Raw genomic sequence first — 16,836 nt, 5'->3', positions numbered from 1 at the left:
GGCCCCTTTACGCACCTAGGCTGCAAAAAAGTGTCACACATGTGGTATCGCCGTACTTATGAGAAGTAGGGCAATGTGTTTTGGGGTGTATTTTTACATATACCCATGCTGGATGAAATAAATATTTCTATAAATTGACAACTTTGTATACATTTTTTTTAAAAGTTGTCATTTACAGAGATATTTCTCACACACAGTATGGGTATATGTAAAAATACACCCCAAAACACATTGCCCTACTTCTCCTGAGTACGGCGATACCACATGTGTGACACTTTTTTGCAGCCTAGGTGCGCAAAGGGCCCCAAATTCCAATGAGTACCTTTTAGGAGGGCATTTTTAGGCAGTTGGATTCCAGACTTCTTCTCACGCTTTAGGGCCCCTAAAATACCAGGCCAGTATAAATACCCCACATGTGACCCCATTTTGGAAAGAAGACACCCCAAGGTATTCCGTGAGGAGATTGGCGAGTTCCTAGAATATTATTTTTTTGGCACAAGTTAGCGGAAAATCCTTTTGTAAGAGAAAAAAAAATAAAAAAATTTCCGCTAACTTGTGCCAAAAAAAACCTTGGATTTCAGACTTCTTCTCACGCTTGGGTTATTTATTCTCTAACATGATAATTTCATCTCACAGAGAAGTATTGTTTCTACAGTAGGCAGTGGATCCCTGTTTACACAGGTCTTTCTTTTGCCATGAAATTATGGTTTTGATTGCTGCATTAATAATGCTTTCTCGCAATGGACATTGATTAACGGCAAGTTAACATGGGTCACTTCTCAGGAACAAGTGTTTGTACGAATGTTCATTCCTAATAATCGGCCCGATAATTGGCACAACCCATGGAGAAGGATATGCAAATAAATATTTGTCCATCTATATAATTAAGCTCCATATGATTAATCCTTATGGGGTGTCATGGTAGAAATTTTGTATGATCCCTAAAAATTGTCTGCCATGCTCCAAATCTTAAATGTTAGTATAGGTGCAAAGAATGAGAAGACATGACTAATGATGGTATTTGAGTCTTCCTCCTCCCCTAAACAGCAGAATACCCCTTTTATTAGCAAATATCTGGGTGTCACCCTTACAGCCTAAAAATACAAATGAGACAATAGGATAGTGACATGTTTTAAAAAAGAGTAATTATATATATCCTCATAGTATGCATCTGGATACAATTAGGAAAGGAAAACAAAAAGCAAAGGAATTCCTTTGTCTAGATACATGACGTTCCTTCTGTAGCTATCTACATATTTCATATAAGAACATGTGATTATAAAGAGTATATAATTCTGAAATTTACAGTGTACAGTGTATAAAATTGAATAATCAAAATGTAATTATGCTTAATCAATCCTACTATATCAGGGGCTATTAGACAGGATGTTTTTTTGGCCAAACATCTGTGATAACTGGCTCATATAATTGTGCTGCAAAATTAATTTGGTGGCTGATTTTCATTGCTCCCCATTCACTCGAATTGGCCTGTTTAGTGTTGATTGGCGCTTGTCTTGCCTGAACATCAGATAGTGTAATAGAGATCTTACCAACAGAAAAATGTGTGATAATAGGTATAACAATGATACTAGGACTATTATAATTATGCCATAGGAACAGAAAGTTAAAGGGAACCTGACACCGGGATTTTGTGTATAGAGCTGAGGACATGGGTGGCTAGATGGCAGCTAGCACATCTGCAATACCCAGTCCCCATAGCTCTGTGTGCTTTTATTGTGTAAAAAAAAACGATTTGATACATATGCAAATTAACCTGAGATGAGTCCTGTCCCTGACTCATCTCACATACAGGACTCATCTCAGGTTAATTTGCATATGTATCAAATGTTATTTTTTTTACACAATAAAAGCACACAGAGCTATGGGGACTGGATATTGCGGATGTGCTAGCGGCCATCTAGCAACCCATGTGTTCAGCTCTATACCGAAAATCCTGGTGACAGGTTCCCTTTAAAGAAATGATAAGGATAATCACTTTGAAGGTGACACATTATGTATCTTTGATGAGGATCTGTGACTGAATGATACCCCTTCAGTTAGTAGAATGAAGGTGTACACAGAAGAGAGTGGGCTCAAAGTTCAAAATGGACTTTTATCATCCACAAAAAAGTACTTACAGTATTATTAAATATTCAGAACATGATTTGATATATCATTGTATAGTTAGTGCAATTGAAACATAGAGTTTGTCTTGCACTCTTTATGGGTTTGATTGTCATAGATTACTACAAGTAAATACACGTCACATATATTTTAATTACAATAGACGGATTAATGACAACTGTTGCATAAACAAACTGGATACTCAAGAGTTATGTTGTATGTCCTATATACAGGTGTCTCCTTTTAAGTATTAAGTTCAACTGTATGTTATAATCCAACATAAAATGAATATGTATACCCTAATGATTGTGAGAACATTGCAGTGATTAGATACAGGGAAATAGATTACTGAGTTTGAGCAGTGCAAGTTAAGCAATATTTCCCATAGGTGTGATCAGTTAAGCAGATTGATGGGTGGTTGCCAAACCCACTATTGCATTAAACTGGTCTCTTGACACCCATGCAACCAAGCCCAACTTTCGAACAGATAAAAAGGGACACTTTTGTCTCTCAGTGCAAAGGGGCCCACACTCCTTCAACTTATCTGTTCTTTTCGTTCCCTTTCAATTTTATTTTTCAGAATCAATTATGGCTTATTTTCAAAAGCATGGCAAAAGTGGTGGTGGAAGCAGGGGATTTAGTACCTGCTCAGTAGGTGGCGGAAGAACAGGAAGCTCTCGAGTTTCTGGTTTTGGATCAAGAAGTTTATATAATCTTGGTGGACGAAAGAAAACTTCAATTAGTGCTACCAGCTATCACGTTGGGGGAAGCCATGGTAGTAGTGGAGGAGCGTTTGGAAGTGGTGCAGGAGGATTTGGTAGTGGTGCAGGATATGGTTTCGGTGCAGGAGGATTTGGTGGTGCAGGGGGATTTGGTGGTGCAGGAGGATTTGGTGGTGCAGGAGGATTCGGTGGGGGAGCAGGAGGATTTGGTGGCCATGGAGGTGGCCCTGGTTTTCCTGTTTGCCCACCTGGTGGAATCCAGGAAGTCACAATCAACCAAATCCTTTTGCAGCCAATTAATGTGGAAATAGATCCAGAGATTCAAAAAGTAAAAACTCAAGAAAGAGAACAGATTAAAGTCCTCAACAACAAATTTGCAACTTTCATTGACAAGGTAAGACTCGTATGGAGAAAAACTAAATCAATTGAACATTTGTAAATTGTATAACTTTTTTAAGTAAATGAAAAATAGGATTAAGGCGGCTCAACTGGTCAGTAGAATGGCTGAGGTGCTGAACTGCTGGTTTTGACTCACCCAGTCAAAAGGAGAAGATTTAGGATAAGAAGGTAGCAGGCACACTCATAGATGGGATAAATAAAGTGTTTTTTTATTTTGTTAAAATCTTACATATGTTAAAATTGGGTACTGGTGTTTCAAGAAAAAGGTGGGTGTAATAGTCTGGGCACTTGTTACGGGTGCCAGATGGGAGGTGACTGATATTAGGTGATCTTGGGGTAAATTCGTGGAGAATGGATGGGGGAAAAAATGGACGGTATTTAGTCCGTTGGGGTAGGTGGTGTGTTGTGATAAAAAAGGGGGATGGTCGGGGAATACAGTCTTTTGAGACTGGCTAGAGTAGGTGGGGTAGCCTTTCCCAGTAGTTTGTGATATAGGTGTAGAATAGAGTGAATTGGGCTAAAAGGGAAAAAAACAATTCATGTAGTAGGTGAAATAGAAATGGATAAAAAATAGAAAAATATATAAAAATAGAAAAGAGTACAGTCTTATGTATTATAGTTCAGCATCCGGTGGTCTCAAAGATAGCGCTAAAAAGAAAAATTAAAAATAGTAGAGAGATAGTATGTGTTACGTATGTAACATATTGTCCCACAAGTAGCACTTTAAACAAGATTTCAGTAAGTTAAAAAGTGATACTTTTCTGTGTAATAGAAGGCCTTATATTTGTGGGAAGATGTATAGCTCCTGTGGGGGAATTGGTGCTCTGGACCTCGGTGCGGCGTCCCGCACTGTCTTAGGTACAGAGATCGCTTTACTTTTTTAAGTAAATGTGTATATTTATTATAGTCACTGCTTTGAAATTAATCTGGACAAAGCTGTTTCTTAGATTTTGTCTCAGGTTACAAACATGACTTCCATTTCATTTATAGGTTAGATTCTTGGAACAGCAAAACAAAGTACTAGAGACAAAATGGAAACTCTTGCAAGAACAAGGATCAAAGGGTGGTACCAAAAGAAACAACTTAGAGCCAATTTTTGAAGCTTATATTAGCAATCTGAGGAAACGTCTTGACAGTGAAACAAGCCAGAAACCCAATCTAGACAATGAACTGAAGCGCATGCAAGAAATGGTAGAAGAAATCAAGAAAAAGTATAATAGCATTATAATTTATAATATTGATCTGATTACTATTGAATTAATTAACCTGTCTTTGACTTTTTGGCAAGAGAATAATTTCTAAACTAAAATCTTGTACTTTTCCACAACTCAAGTACAAATCATTTAAAATAAGGATTAGCCAATTTACATTGTATTTGTACTTTTTGTAGATATGAAGAAGAAATTAATAAGCGCACTCAGGCAGAAAATGAGTTTGTGGTGCTTAAGAAGGTGAGTTGTGTTCAAGTGAACTAAGGCCAATTCGACATCTTACTTTGTGTATTATTTTTAAGTAAGCAAAGTTATGGAGCCTCAGAATAAATGAATTATAGGAATGCACTGACTATTTCTATTTTACAGGATGTCGATAAAGCATATATGGGCAAGGAGGAATTGGATGGCAAGGTAGATAGCCTGACAGAAGAACTTCACTTCTTGAGAACTCTATATGATGCTGTAAGTCTTCCGGTTTATTAACCATTTAACATTGTGCATGGAGTTTAATAAAAGAACAATACCTGTGATTAAATCAGGCTAAAATATATCATCATTTTATGTCATTTAACTGCATTATTTAATATACCTTAAATTGAAATTAAATTAATAGAAACATTATTATTGTAGCTTTGAACCTTAGCTTATGTGTGATGTTTGTGTGATTTACAGGAGCTCTCACAGACACAAGGAGGAAGTGAGGATACCTCTGTTATTCTGTCCATGGATAATAGCCGAGACTTCGACGTGAAGGGAATCATTGAGGCAATTAAGGATCAATATGAACAGATTGCACAGAGAAGCAGAGCTGAAGCAGAAGCATTATATGACCATAAGGTTAGTGTCGGCCACCTGCTAATGCATGCTAGTCAAAACCCTATCCACGCTCATAATTAGACCCCACCCTGTACTCCTAATAGATATATTGCCAATGCAAGTCGAAACTTAGTGTGTTATGAAATACTTTATGGAATACGTATCATTTGTTACATTAAAGGGGTTGGCCACCCTAAGTATCAAAAATTCTAAGTGCCCCAGACAATAGCCCAAACCATGAAGTATTATATCCTGTGACATGTACTGGCTATATATCATTTTTCTAACCTGTTCACCATGACATGCCTCCCTGGAGGAGCTCCTCAGACCGGCTGTGTGGGAGGAGCCGCGGCAAAGTGAAAGTAAATATCCCAGCATGCATTGCAGCAAGCATGTTCAGAGGAGCGGTCACATGACATCCCCGCCCACCTGTGTTTCCATAGAGACAAGAGATCCTCAGATAATATCAATAACTGCTGTACAGACATAGCAATAGGAAGTACGCCCCAGTCCTAGCAGCACACAGGAATATGATGCTAATGTATCAGGCATGTGTTACTGGGGGGAGTGGGGGTCCTGCTCATAAACTTGCTGTAGGGCCTAGTCATTTCTAGTTGCACCACTGGATTTAAGCCATGAACAGAATGAATAGAAGGGAGATTTATCATTTCCCTTGTTTTTGAAAAGTGGCGTTAAAAAGTTGCAAACTATGTGTTTGTGACTTTGAACTGTGCCTTTAAAAACAATAAAAGGGCGTGACAATGGCAGGGAGGGGGAGTGACCAGTCACCCCAACAAATTTATGTTAATTTCCTCCAGTTTTCAGACACAAATGAAGCCAGAAATCCATGGCAGCTCTGAGCTGTCATAGATGTCTGTTTAGGTGCATGGGCGGCCATAGAGGGCGCTGTTGAGCTGGGGGACAGATCTCTGATGAATACATTTGTAGAAATCGATCTGCTCACATGGAGAGGAGCCTCCTGTCTGTCATCACATGACTAAGGCCACTTTCACACTAGCGTTAGCAGGGTCTGGCAGGCTGTTCCCCTGCTGGATCTGTGGTAAAGCTAGCCCACGAGGGTCTCGTCGGAAGTCCGCTCCAGCCCCATTCACATTCACTGATGCCCAGCACGCTGCGATTTTTGTCCGGCCGCCTCTCGGCATGTTTGCCATGCTGTGGCCACATCTCTGACCTGTCCCCATTAAAGTGAATGGTGCCGAAGTGGACTTCCGGAAGGCACTCGTGGGCTACTGTTAGCACTGATCACTGTATACACTGTACATTTATAGATGGTGAGAACAGTGACTGCTGTAGATATCACTGACCTCAGCCATACTGACAGCTCTCAAGGGGTTAAAGCTCCTGAACTGTTAGTCTGGCTGTAATATCATGTCTGTGATAGAGGGGCCATAAACAGGATAGACACTGGGATTGCTCAAAGATTGTGGTCCACAGCACTGCGCTGGCTCTGCTACATCCTCACATGTTGTCAGGATCCTCTCAGTACAGGGGAAACAGAGGGGGCAGAGCCTGCAGTCAGATCAGCCATCACAGCTTCCCCTCAGTCTTCCTTCCTCCTTAACAAGTGTCCCTGCTAAGCCCCTGCCAGCCCTGCACAGCCAGGAGTGCCAATCACCGAAGGAAAGCACCTATGATACAAGAAGGGTGCTTTAGGACCCAGACAGCAGCAATCTCCTTCAGGCATGGACAAGGAAGCTCCCACATGGCACCTGTAGGGATGGTCAGACAGGCAGCTGTGAGAGCGGGACAGGAGGGGGAGTGGTGAGAGCAGGACAGGAGGGGGAGTGGCTGCCAATAGCAGGAAAACCAGACAGATCTTCTTAGTAAGGCAAATCTTCAGTGCTGTCATCAGAGAGGTCCTGTCCATAAAATGGCTGCTACAATAGGGTCATGTGACCAGGAAAAAACCTGTGTGATGTCTCCTGCCTTGAAATACACTGCATCTGCACTAAACGCCTAACAGTGTAAGTGCAGTGTATTTTAACAGAAGAGACATCACAATGAAGGCGATATAACTTGTCACATGACCTTCCATCATCCGCCATTTCATGATGGACAACACAGAAGATTTGCCTAACAAGGAGATGTTGCTTATGAAATATAGAAAATGGTGCAGAATTTTAACAAAGGCTATACTAGTAAGTGACACATTATCATCTTGCAAACACATTGGCTAATATTAATCAGAAAGTCGCCAACCGTTTTATGTTCCCCTAGGGAGAATCATCTGATCATTCTCCCTTAGACTGCAGTGAATTACATTGCACTCTATGGGAGGGTTACTATGTTCCTATGGAACATAGCTGTGGCAGGCCTCAGATCCTTCAGAAGGCTCGAGGATACCACAGCAACCAAACTGCTCCCTCTACCTCGGTGCAAGGTAACATACCCTCACAACTTAATATATTATTTATAAATGCAACACTTAGCATGTGCTATGCTTGTGTCCATAGTAAGATGCTGAGATGTTCTCTTTTTAACTCTTTTAGTACAAGCAGTTGCAAGCTGCTGCTGGAAAACAAGGTGACAGCCTGCAGAGCACAAAGACTGAAATTTCAGAACTCAACCGTATGATCCAGAGGTTGAGGTCTGAGATCGAGAGCACGAAGAAGCAGGTAAGCCTGGCTGGTTAGAATAGGTGCATTGATAATGAATTTGTCCATACACAGTATGGAGATTGCTTTGGGAATCAAGAAAATAATTGCAATTATTTTATCAGATTGAATTTCTCAATGCCGCCATTGCTAAGGCTGAGGATCGTGGTGAGCTTGCTCTGAAAGATGCCCAAAAGAAGTTGGCTGAACTTGAAGCTGCATTACAGAAGGCCAAAGAAGACCAGGCCCGTCTACTGCGTGACTACCAGGAGCTCTTGAGCGTGAAACTTACTCTTGATGTTGAAATTGCCACTTACAACAAAATGCTGCAAGGAGAAGAGGAAAGGTCAGTTTTATGAAATACATAAGGGGTCTTTAGTATTAACATATGTTAAATGTTGGTTCCTTGGTTTCCATTGAAGGACAAAGGCCTGGACATACTGCTAAGCTTGCCATGGGTAAAATATTTCCCAGATATAGGCTTGTTTCACACTCGTGCTCAACTATTCAGGTAGGCTGTTTTGGTAGAGCAACAGCCTGTCATAATTCATTGCATCTGGTTTAGCCGGAAACTATTAGAGCACAGCCTGCACCCGGTGGGGATCGAGCCTGTTTCCAGAATTACTGCTGAGATTCGCCCGATCAAATACTGCTGCAAGCAGTGGATTTGTCCAGCCGAATTCTAGCACTGATGCCAGAAACAGGCCGGATGCCCGCTGTGTCCCATTACAGTCAATGGGCTCTGGCGGGGAAAGGTAGTATATGGCTGGATATGAACAACTCCAGCAAGCCCGTTCTCTACCGGAACAGCCTGCTGGAAAAGTGTGAAACAGTGCTAGTGTGAAACTAGCCATACTCACCGGATCCATATAAGGCTCCCTTTACACAAGCAGGTGGACTTTAACACACAGTGACAGATGATATAGGAAATTGATTGGTCAATTATTTGACAGATTGGAATGATCGATCGTTCCTGTGATTCCTCAAACCCCTCCTCTCAAAGAGTTACTGTTGCTGACAAATGATTATTTTTATCCCCATGCAAAGATGCCATCAACAACAAATAGGTGTTTCCTATTTTGTCAGTTGATTACTGGCCATCGCTGGAAGTTGACCCATGTAAAAGAGCCTTAAGGGTTGTTACCAACCTGATAGAATCTCAACTAGTCTAATGTTACTAATCATTTAAAAATGTACTGAAAATAACCTTCACATATTCTTGTGTTTTCAGAATGTCTGGAGAAGTTGTCAGCAATGTCACCATCTGTAAGTATAGCTCACCATTGTGATTGAGGTAATATAATAATTATGCTAAAGTCATTTATGAAACATAACTAAAGTTTATTCTTTCTAAATCTAGCCGTTGTTGGCGGTTCTTCAAGCCACTCTGGTGGAGTAGGAGGAGGATTTGGCGTTGGTGGAGGAAGTGGATATGGCATGGGAGGTGGAATATCATATGGAGGAGGCATGTCTGGCAGTGGAGGGTCATATGGAGGAGGCAGCTCTGGCGGTGGAGTATCATATGGAGGAGGCATGTCTGGCAGTGGAGGGTCATATGGAGGAGGCAGCTCTGGCGGTGGAATATCATATGGAGGAACCAGCAATGGTCAATATGGTGCCTCTCAAGCAGGCAGCAGTTACAGCCATTCTGGAGGCAAAAGCTCAGTGTTGGTTTCACAAACATCAACATCCTCAGTGAAGAAAACATATTAGCATATTCCAATGCTCTGGCACTAGTCACCACCCTTCAACTCCAAACTGCACTATACTTTTGTCAGTCTGCTCAAATACATGAAGCTTCACTAGTATGTTCAGTTGTATCATCCTGGCTCATATCTTGTTTGTTCTAAGGGATACAATTGGCTATAATGTAGACATTCCATACTTCCTTTAACTATCTTAGATAAGTTATATCCATCAGTCGAATTGTTGAATATATTATCAGGAATTTGGGAAGTTAGGCTACTTTCACACTTGTGGCAGTCTGACTGAAAGCATTTGTGAGACGGATCTGGATGCGGATCCGTCTCAAAAATGCATTGCAAGGACGGCTCCGTCTCTCCGCTTGTCATGCAGACAGACGGATCCGTCTTGTATCTTTTTCACATTTATACCGGTCTGCGCATGCGCAGGCCGGAAGGACGTTTGCGGCATTCCGGTATTTTGAATGCCGGATCCGGAACGAAAACCTTCCTATGGGAAAAAATGAGGGTTCCGTCATTCAGGCATGTCTTCAGTTTTTTTCGCAGGAGATAAAACCGTAGCATGCTACGGTTTTATCTTTTGCCTGATCAGTCAAAACAACTGAACTGAAAACATCCTGATGCATCCTGAACAGATTACTCTCCATTCAGAATGCATGGGGATATGCCTGATCAGTTCATTTCCGCTATAGAGCCCCTGAGACGGAACCCTACGCCGGAAAAGAAAAACACTAATGTGAAAGTACCCTTAACACCATTGTATTTGTCAAAACAAAATATCATGACCACATCATTTAGAGGGTGACGTGTCCTTTATATTCCCTTTGTATGAATGTAATTGCACTCATGTGTATCCCTGTGACATACCTAGGCGAGTTTGCTTGTAACTTCTGAGCTAGGTAATGGATGGTGCCAGTCCTGTATGCTCCTGCTTTCTTTGTTTCTGAGAGTTACGTAAGTCAGGGATCCGGGTGTTCGATGTATATAAATACTGTTTACTGGATCTTTCAGCTCCAGGCTCGCATGTCTTGTCTTTTCTTTATATCTTCAATAAACTGCATGTGAATCTTACATGAACTGTAGTTTGTGTACTTTTCTGCCGCAATACATTTTTCAGATATCACAAACTGTTGTTGAATGGTACAATGCAAAATGATTGCAGATGCAGGACCACAATGTGTTTACCCCGCTTTCATTGAAAAACTAATGTACATGAGCTGCCATAAACACAAATCGATTAGCTGGTGGGGGGGGTGGGGGGGGGGGCAAAGAAGGAAAAAAATATATTTATTCAATAAATTATCTTAAGCTAGTTTCACACCTGCATTTGGCTGTTCCGGCAGTGAATGATTGCAGTCGTTTTTTGCCCGGCTGATTTCTGGCGTATTTGTCAGGCGGCAGTATCCAGTAATGTCAGACCCGGAGAACTCCAGTAGGCTGTTGTGTGTCAGAACAGCCTGTCAGAGACACAGCCGCAAGTGTGAAACTAGCCTTACATAGGTAAAAAGAAAAAACACAAGTCCATCAAGTTCAACATTTTTCACAGAACTGTCCACCTTCGTCATTAATTACGTACTAAATGCTGAAACGCTTAATGCCGTTTGCTACTAGGTAAGCTTCTGGCCCTATATAAATGCTGACATGGTATCGGCCATTACTACCTCTCGGTTTAGGGTATTCTATAGTCAGACTACTCTGTAAAGAATCCTTTCCTATATTGATTTCTAAATGATCTTTCCTCCACATGTAAGGAACGTATCCTGGTAAACTCCTTGGAATGAATAAATCCCGCGTCAGTTCCTTGTATTGACCACACATGTATTTGTACGTGTAAAGAAGACCACCTCAAAAGTGTTATTATTCCAAACTGAACAAGCCCAATTTTAAGCTTCTCATTATAAGATCCTCCATCTCGTTTAAAAATCTGGTTGCCCTGGGTTTTTAGATCTCTTTTTAAAAACCCTACAAATGTCTATGCTTTTGACATTGAGCACTGCTGCTTAGCTTACTTCTAGCTGGAGTACCCATGCCCTTTTCTTGTTCTGATATCCCCATTCTATGTAATGTATAGGCAGCTATACGATTAGTGTGACATAAGTGCATTACTCTACATTTATCAATATTAAGATTCTTCTGCCATGCTCTTGCCCACACTGTCAGCTTCTCTAGGTTTTCCTGTAATATTTGAATATTAAGCTGGATTTTCAGTATCCTACACAATTCTGTGTCATCTGTACAAACTGACACTTCACTCTCGTCTCATCCACAAGATAACTGATAAAGAGATTAGGGAGAACTGGGCTAAATGGGCTTAACACAGATTCTTGTGGTACCCCACCACTGACTCTAGCCTTTTTAAAGTTTTTCCCACTTGCAATAACTCTCTTTCCCGTCCCCTAACCAATTCTTTACCCATGAGCATATATTGCCCCCTAGCCGGGGCATAACAGCCACACGAGGAACACCCAGATTTACAATAACTTACTCAATAAGAAGGCTTCACATGAACTATTCTCAGTGGGGCATACTAATTCGGTCTAATATTTAGACAGTGAAGAAACAGAAATTTGCTCAGGGTGCAACAATGTGTGGAATCAATAGGTGACAATGCCCCTAGGCCTAATGAATAAGGCTCCCTATCTCCACACTTGATAGGAGTTATGTCACTGGAAAAGTACTTCGCCAAGTCAGTCCAAGCTCCTGCTTCAGTAGCCAGAACCTCCCATTGAATCTACAAAATTGTTTACATTTTTATGGTTTTTATTCACTTTTAACCTGTTCCCAACCACATACGCATATATACTTCTGTGGTGGGGACTTTAAAAGCCGCAAAGTGACTTCTGTTATAAACAGCAGGCATCCGGGGCTAATGTATGCGATCAGATGCCGTGGTCAAATGCGAGGTCAAAAACCTGGAATGCACGCTTCCGGTTGTGCACCATCTCTCCCTAGCGAGGATCAGGGGAGCCAGAAAGAGTTTTCGGCAAACTCGGTCCTTCCGCACATTTGTTTCTATGGAGCCCCTGCATTAGAATCTATGTGAAAAGCAATCTAATGATACTTGTTATAGTTTCCTTGATATACCTTGCTTGATATATTTGGTGCATCCTTAAATACTTAAATTTTTATTTTATTTTTGCTAAACAACACCCACTTTCTGTATGCTCAAGAATGTCCAAAACCTAAATTAAATGTAGTGCATCACATGTATGTCCGTTTTTTTATTAAAATTCTTTTTATTGAAAATTGAATGAAAAATGTTGATATAGTTAGAAATATTGCAATATTAAAGGGGTTGTCCCATGAAAAATATTCTACATTGTTTAAACCGCCAGCTAGAATACTTATTTAACTGCATGTAAGTTATAATTTAATATAGCCACTTGAGTCAATGCGATCTATCAGTGTAGTGCCACCTGATGTTTGTTCTTTTCCTTGTTTCTCTTCCCACCTCACTGAGGTGGTTACACAGGTTCAGTTCCATCATTCAACTGCTACCGGCTCCCTCTTCTGTTAGAAGCTGTTACAGTTACAGGAAAAGTTGCTGCAAGAAGGACATGCCCACTGATAAAGGACACACCCACAAAGAAAAACATGCCCCTTGAGCTGTCAAATCACAGAAAAAATAATATAGAACATCCTGATATGATAATGAATGCCGCAGGTGTACATGGCTACATACAGTATATATGATCACAGAAAATAATGCACTATAATAATAGATGCAAGCATAACATATGGACTAAGCCCTAACTCTCTTGATAAAATCTGAGACACTTGGTCAATACGTTTTGATCAAAACACATCTAAGCCCACCTACCAAGCAACAAGATGGTCTCAGTTCAAGCGGGTCCTACGCTAAACCTGGCTATGCCTTTATGCATTTATGTTCAGGAGCGCAGACCCCACACATATAGTGTGTTGATCCTAGTTATCTCCATGTGCAATAGCAACCGGTGGGAGGAGGAGCACACACACCTATATGTACCACCACGATCAAGGTCACCTATTAGATAGGTGGGCTAAAAGTGCACATGAATACTACTCCCAAAATAGGAGCGTATTCACAAATGAAGGCGCCACTCCTTCAAGACAAGTTAAACAAATCACAGAAAAAAATTTATAGAAAATTCTGCACGATATGATAATGAATGCTGCAAGTGTACATGGCTACATATATATATATATATATATATAATCACAGAAAATAATGCACTATAATAATAGATGCAAGCATACTATATGGACTAAGCCCTCACTCTATTGATAAAATCTGAGACACTTGGTCAATACGTTTTGATCAAAACACATCTAAGCCCACCTACCAAGCGACAAGGTGGTAGCCATGTACACCTTCGGCATTCATTATCATATCGTGCAGGATGTTCTATAAAAAAAAATCTTTGATTTGTTTAACTTGTCTTGAAGGAGTGGCACCTTCATTTGTGAATACGCTCCTATTTTGGGAGTAGTATTCATATGCACTTTTGCCCCACCTATCTAATAGGCGACCTTGATGTTGGTGGTACATATAGGTGTGTGTGCTCCTCCTCCCACCGGTTGCTATTGCACATAGGGGATAACTAGAAGCAACACACTATATGTGCGGGGTCTGCGCTCCTGAACATAAATGCATAAAGGCATAGCCAGGTTTAGCGTAGGACCTGCCTGAACTGAGACCACCTTGTCGCTTGGTAGGTGGGCTTAGATGTGTTTTGAGCAAAACGTATTAACCAAGTGTCTCAGATTTTATTAAGAGAGTGAGGGCTTAGTCCATATAGTATGCTTGCATCTATTATTATAGTGTATTATTTTCTGTGATTATATATATGTACCCCTTGAGCTGTCAGCCAGAAATTAATGTAGCAGAACAATTGGAAAAATGAATGTGGAGATCTCTGGATCCATGTGAGATACAGGGCTGGTTCTAGCTTTGTTAGAGAACATCATGTATTATGTCTCCTTTTCATTTTTTACATTAACCATGGCATAACTCCTTGAATGTCCAAACCTCAATAACAATGTGAACAACCCTAAGCAAGTGTAAAGAATTCTGTCTCTAAGCAAACTTTTTGTTACCACATACAGTGCAGACAAAATTACTAAAGAAAAAACACTGGAAGAGAGAAAAGAAACACATACGGGGGAGGCAGCGCTCGTGTTATTTACCATCAGACAACAGGGAACCATGTATACAGGTATAATACTTACCTTTGGCCATTAGGACAGTCACAACAATATTGTTGTAATGGCCTTTCACTTGTATCATTGTACCATCTGTGCCAGTGTTGCAGTACGCAGCCCTGCAGGGTGAGCGATGGTGAGGTCACAGGGGCAGTTAACAGACCAAGGGTTGCTATTGTTACTCACAGTTTTTATATACCCTGGGCAGGCATACAGCAAGTGATGGAGAGGCTGGCACATGGATCCTCTGGGGCACTCTCTGTGTATAGGGACCAGGCTGGGTGGTAGGTGAGGTGCCCTGGGTGTTGCAGGTTTAATGTGCCGGTGGCAAGATCCCTTTAAGTTTGTGATGCCAGTGCCGGTAACGGTGGCACACCGATTTATTGCAGGAATAATTGAGGAACACAAGTTGCAGTGAACCAGAACTTCCTTTACTGAACAGTTTAACTATTTACAGTCTTTAGTCAGTTCCACATGTAACAGGTTGTGACAGGCAGGCTTATATATAAAAGGCAGGCAAAGTCCATGCAAGATACTCAGAGGGAATAACACTTACAGATTAGGCTGTATTTCTCATCAGTTCCTGTCTGGCTTTCTCCAAGGCCCGTATGCCCTATTGCTGGCTTTATCCTTGGTTAGGGAAACCTTCCTCTGGTATATGTCTCCTTGCTGTGGAATATCCTTCTGCCCTTCAGCTCTTTGTTTGTCTGGAAATAAACTTGGCTCTGCACTGTACTTTTAAAGGAACTTGGTTTCTCAGGAGGCAAACTCTTCCCCTAGATGCAACTTCTGAGCTTCTTTTGCTCAGGAAACTCAGGCAGGCTAGACTGCACTAACTAGCCTCCTGGACTATACTGCACTGACCCTTTCCTGTTTGGGCCTAACTATATATACTAGGGGTTCCCTAGCTCCCTCTACTGTCTAGGAGGAGGAACTACCCCTAGCAGGCCTGATACAGTAGATAACAGGAAAAACACATAAAAACATCATATAAAATACAATGACCATGTTCTACAGGAGATGGAGAATAAAGTGGCCATATTGACCCTTGTGTAGTGCCCACATTTACCTAGTGGGACACTACATAACCCACTGCTTTGAGGTTGCCTGTCCTCGGCGCAACACAGGGGGCCCGCCCAGCTGGAAACTGCAACCTGAAAGACAAAGAAAAATGCAAAGCAGGCATATACAATAATCACTACTTTTGCATTATAACTATATCAGGCAGCTCCGCTTGCAAAGGAACAAGTGCGGTGGAAAGGGGCGTTCTCTTCATGCAGGATAGAACAGGGAACAGGGGCGCTGACCTGGTACAGCATATCAGGAATAACCAGGATAGTCCATAATAATGAAAATTGTAACAATACCATAAGTTCCTGGAGGCTCAAAAGAACAAAATGAGTCCATACCTGGGTCTTGTAGACAGTTAAACAGGGGTTTCCCGGGAGGGGCTACTGTGGTCCACAATGTAGTCTCCAAATCTCACAGGTGGGTGCCCCTTAGTAGGCCGCCTGGACCTTCTTACTGGCAGAGGCTCTTCTGCCTTGGTTCAGGGGGGCCAGAGGAATCCACATTCTCTGGAGCCCTTTCAAGTACACCCTGGGACCGGTCATCCTGGGGTTGAGGACTAGCAGGAACTGGAGCCGGTACCACCAAGTTCAACCAGGGTTTGAGGAACCAATGAAGTGGCTCCTTGTCATGTAACAGGTTTTCAACAGCCTGCATAGGATCAACAGGTTGGGCTGACAACTCGGGCTCAGGAGACTCTGGCTCAATGTCCCCTGCTGCAGTTTCTTCTTCTATGCAGGGTTTTAAATGATATCTGTGTACAATTTGGGAGCCTTTACCTTCCCTGGAAATTTGATAAATGTGGGCCTCAGCATTAAGAATAGCAGTTATGACATAGGGAGTCCTCTCCCACTTACTGTCCAGTTTAATGGTTCGGTGGTTAGTGGTTTACTGGTTCGGTCTTCAGCCACACCACATCTCCTATAGCAAGAGGTTCTGCATGAGCAGCCAGGTCATAGTCTCTCTGCTGCCACTCTCAGGCACTTTCCAT

General features: G+C 41.6%; 1 protein-coding gene across 2 annotated transcripts in view; it reads left to right on the top strand.

The window, feature by feature from the left end:
* Window positions 1-9,817, top strand: part of LOC122931263 (keratin, type II cytoskeletal 6A-like) — a 39,166-nt gene extending 29,349 nt beyond the window's left edge. Inside the window, exons 1-9 of one of the 2 annotated variants that reach the window (XM_044285318.1) lie at window positions 2,697-3,240; window positions 4,236-4,456; window positions 4,636-4,696; window positions 4,826-4,921; window positions 5,132-5,296; window positions 7,786-7,911; window positions 8,016-8,236; window positions 9,122-9,156; window positions 9,251-9,817. In XM_044285318.1, coding sequence (XP_044141253.1) covers window positions 2,713-3,240; window positions 4,236-4,456; window positions 4,636-4,696; window positions 4,826-4,921; window positions 5,132-5,296; window positions 7,786-7,911; window positions 8,016-8,236; window positions 9,122-9,156; window positions 9,251-9,603 — 1,806 coding nt within the window. In that variant the 5' untranslated portion in view covers window positions 2,697-2,712 and the 3' untranslated portion in view covers window positions 9,604-9,817. Of the gene's footprint in view, window positions 1-2,696; window positions 3,241-4,235; window positions 4,457-4,635; window positions 4,697-4,825; window positions 4,922-5,131; window positions 5,297-7,785; window positions 7,912-8,015; window positions 8,237-9,121; window positions 9,157-9,250 lie in introns of those variants that run through there. The other variant, XM_044285316.1, reaches the window with a different exon arrangement.
* Window positions 9,818-16,836: the final 7,019 nt, after the last annotated feature.

Source organism: Bufo gargarizans, chromosome 3, assembly GCF_014858855.1.
Source record: "Bufo gargarizans isolate SCDJY-AF-19 chromosome 3, ASM1485885v1, whole genome shotgun sequence".
Taxonomy (NCBI): Eukaryota; Metazoa; Chordata; class Amphibia; order Anura; family Bufonidae; genus Bufo; species Bufo gargarizans.
This window is presented reverse-complemented; position numbering and strand designations above follow the sequence as displayed.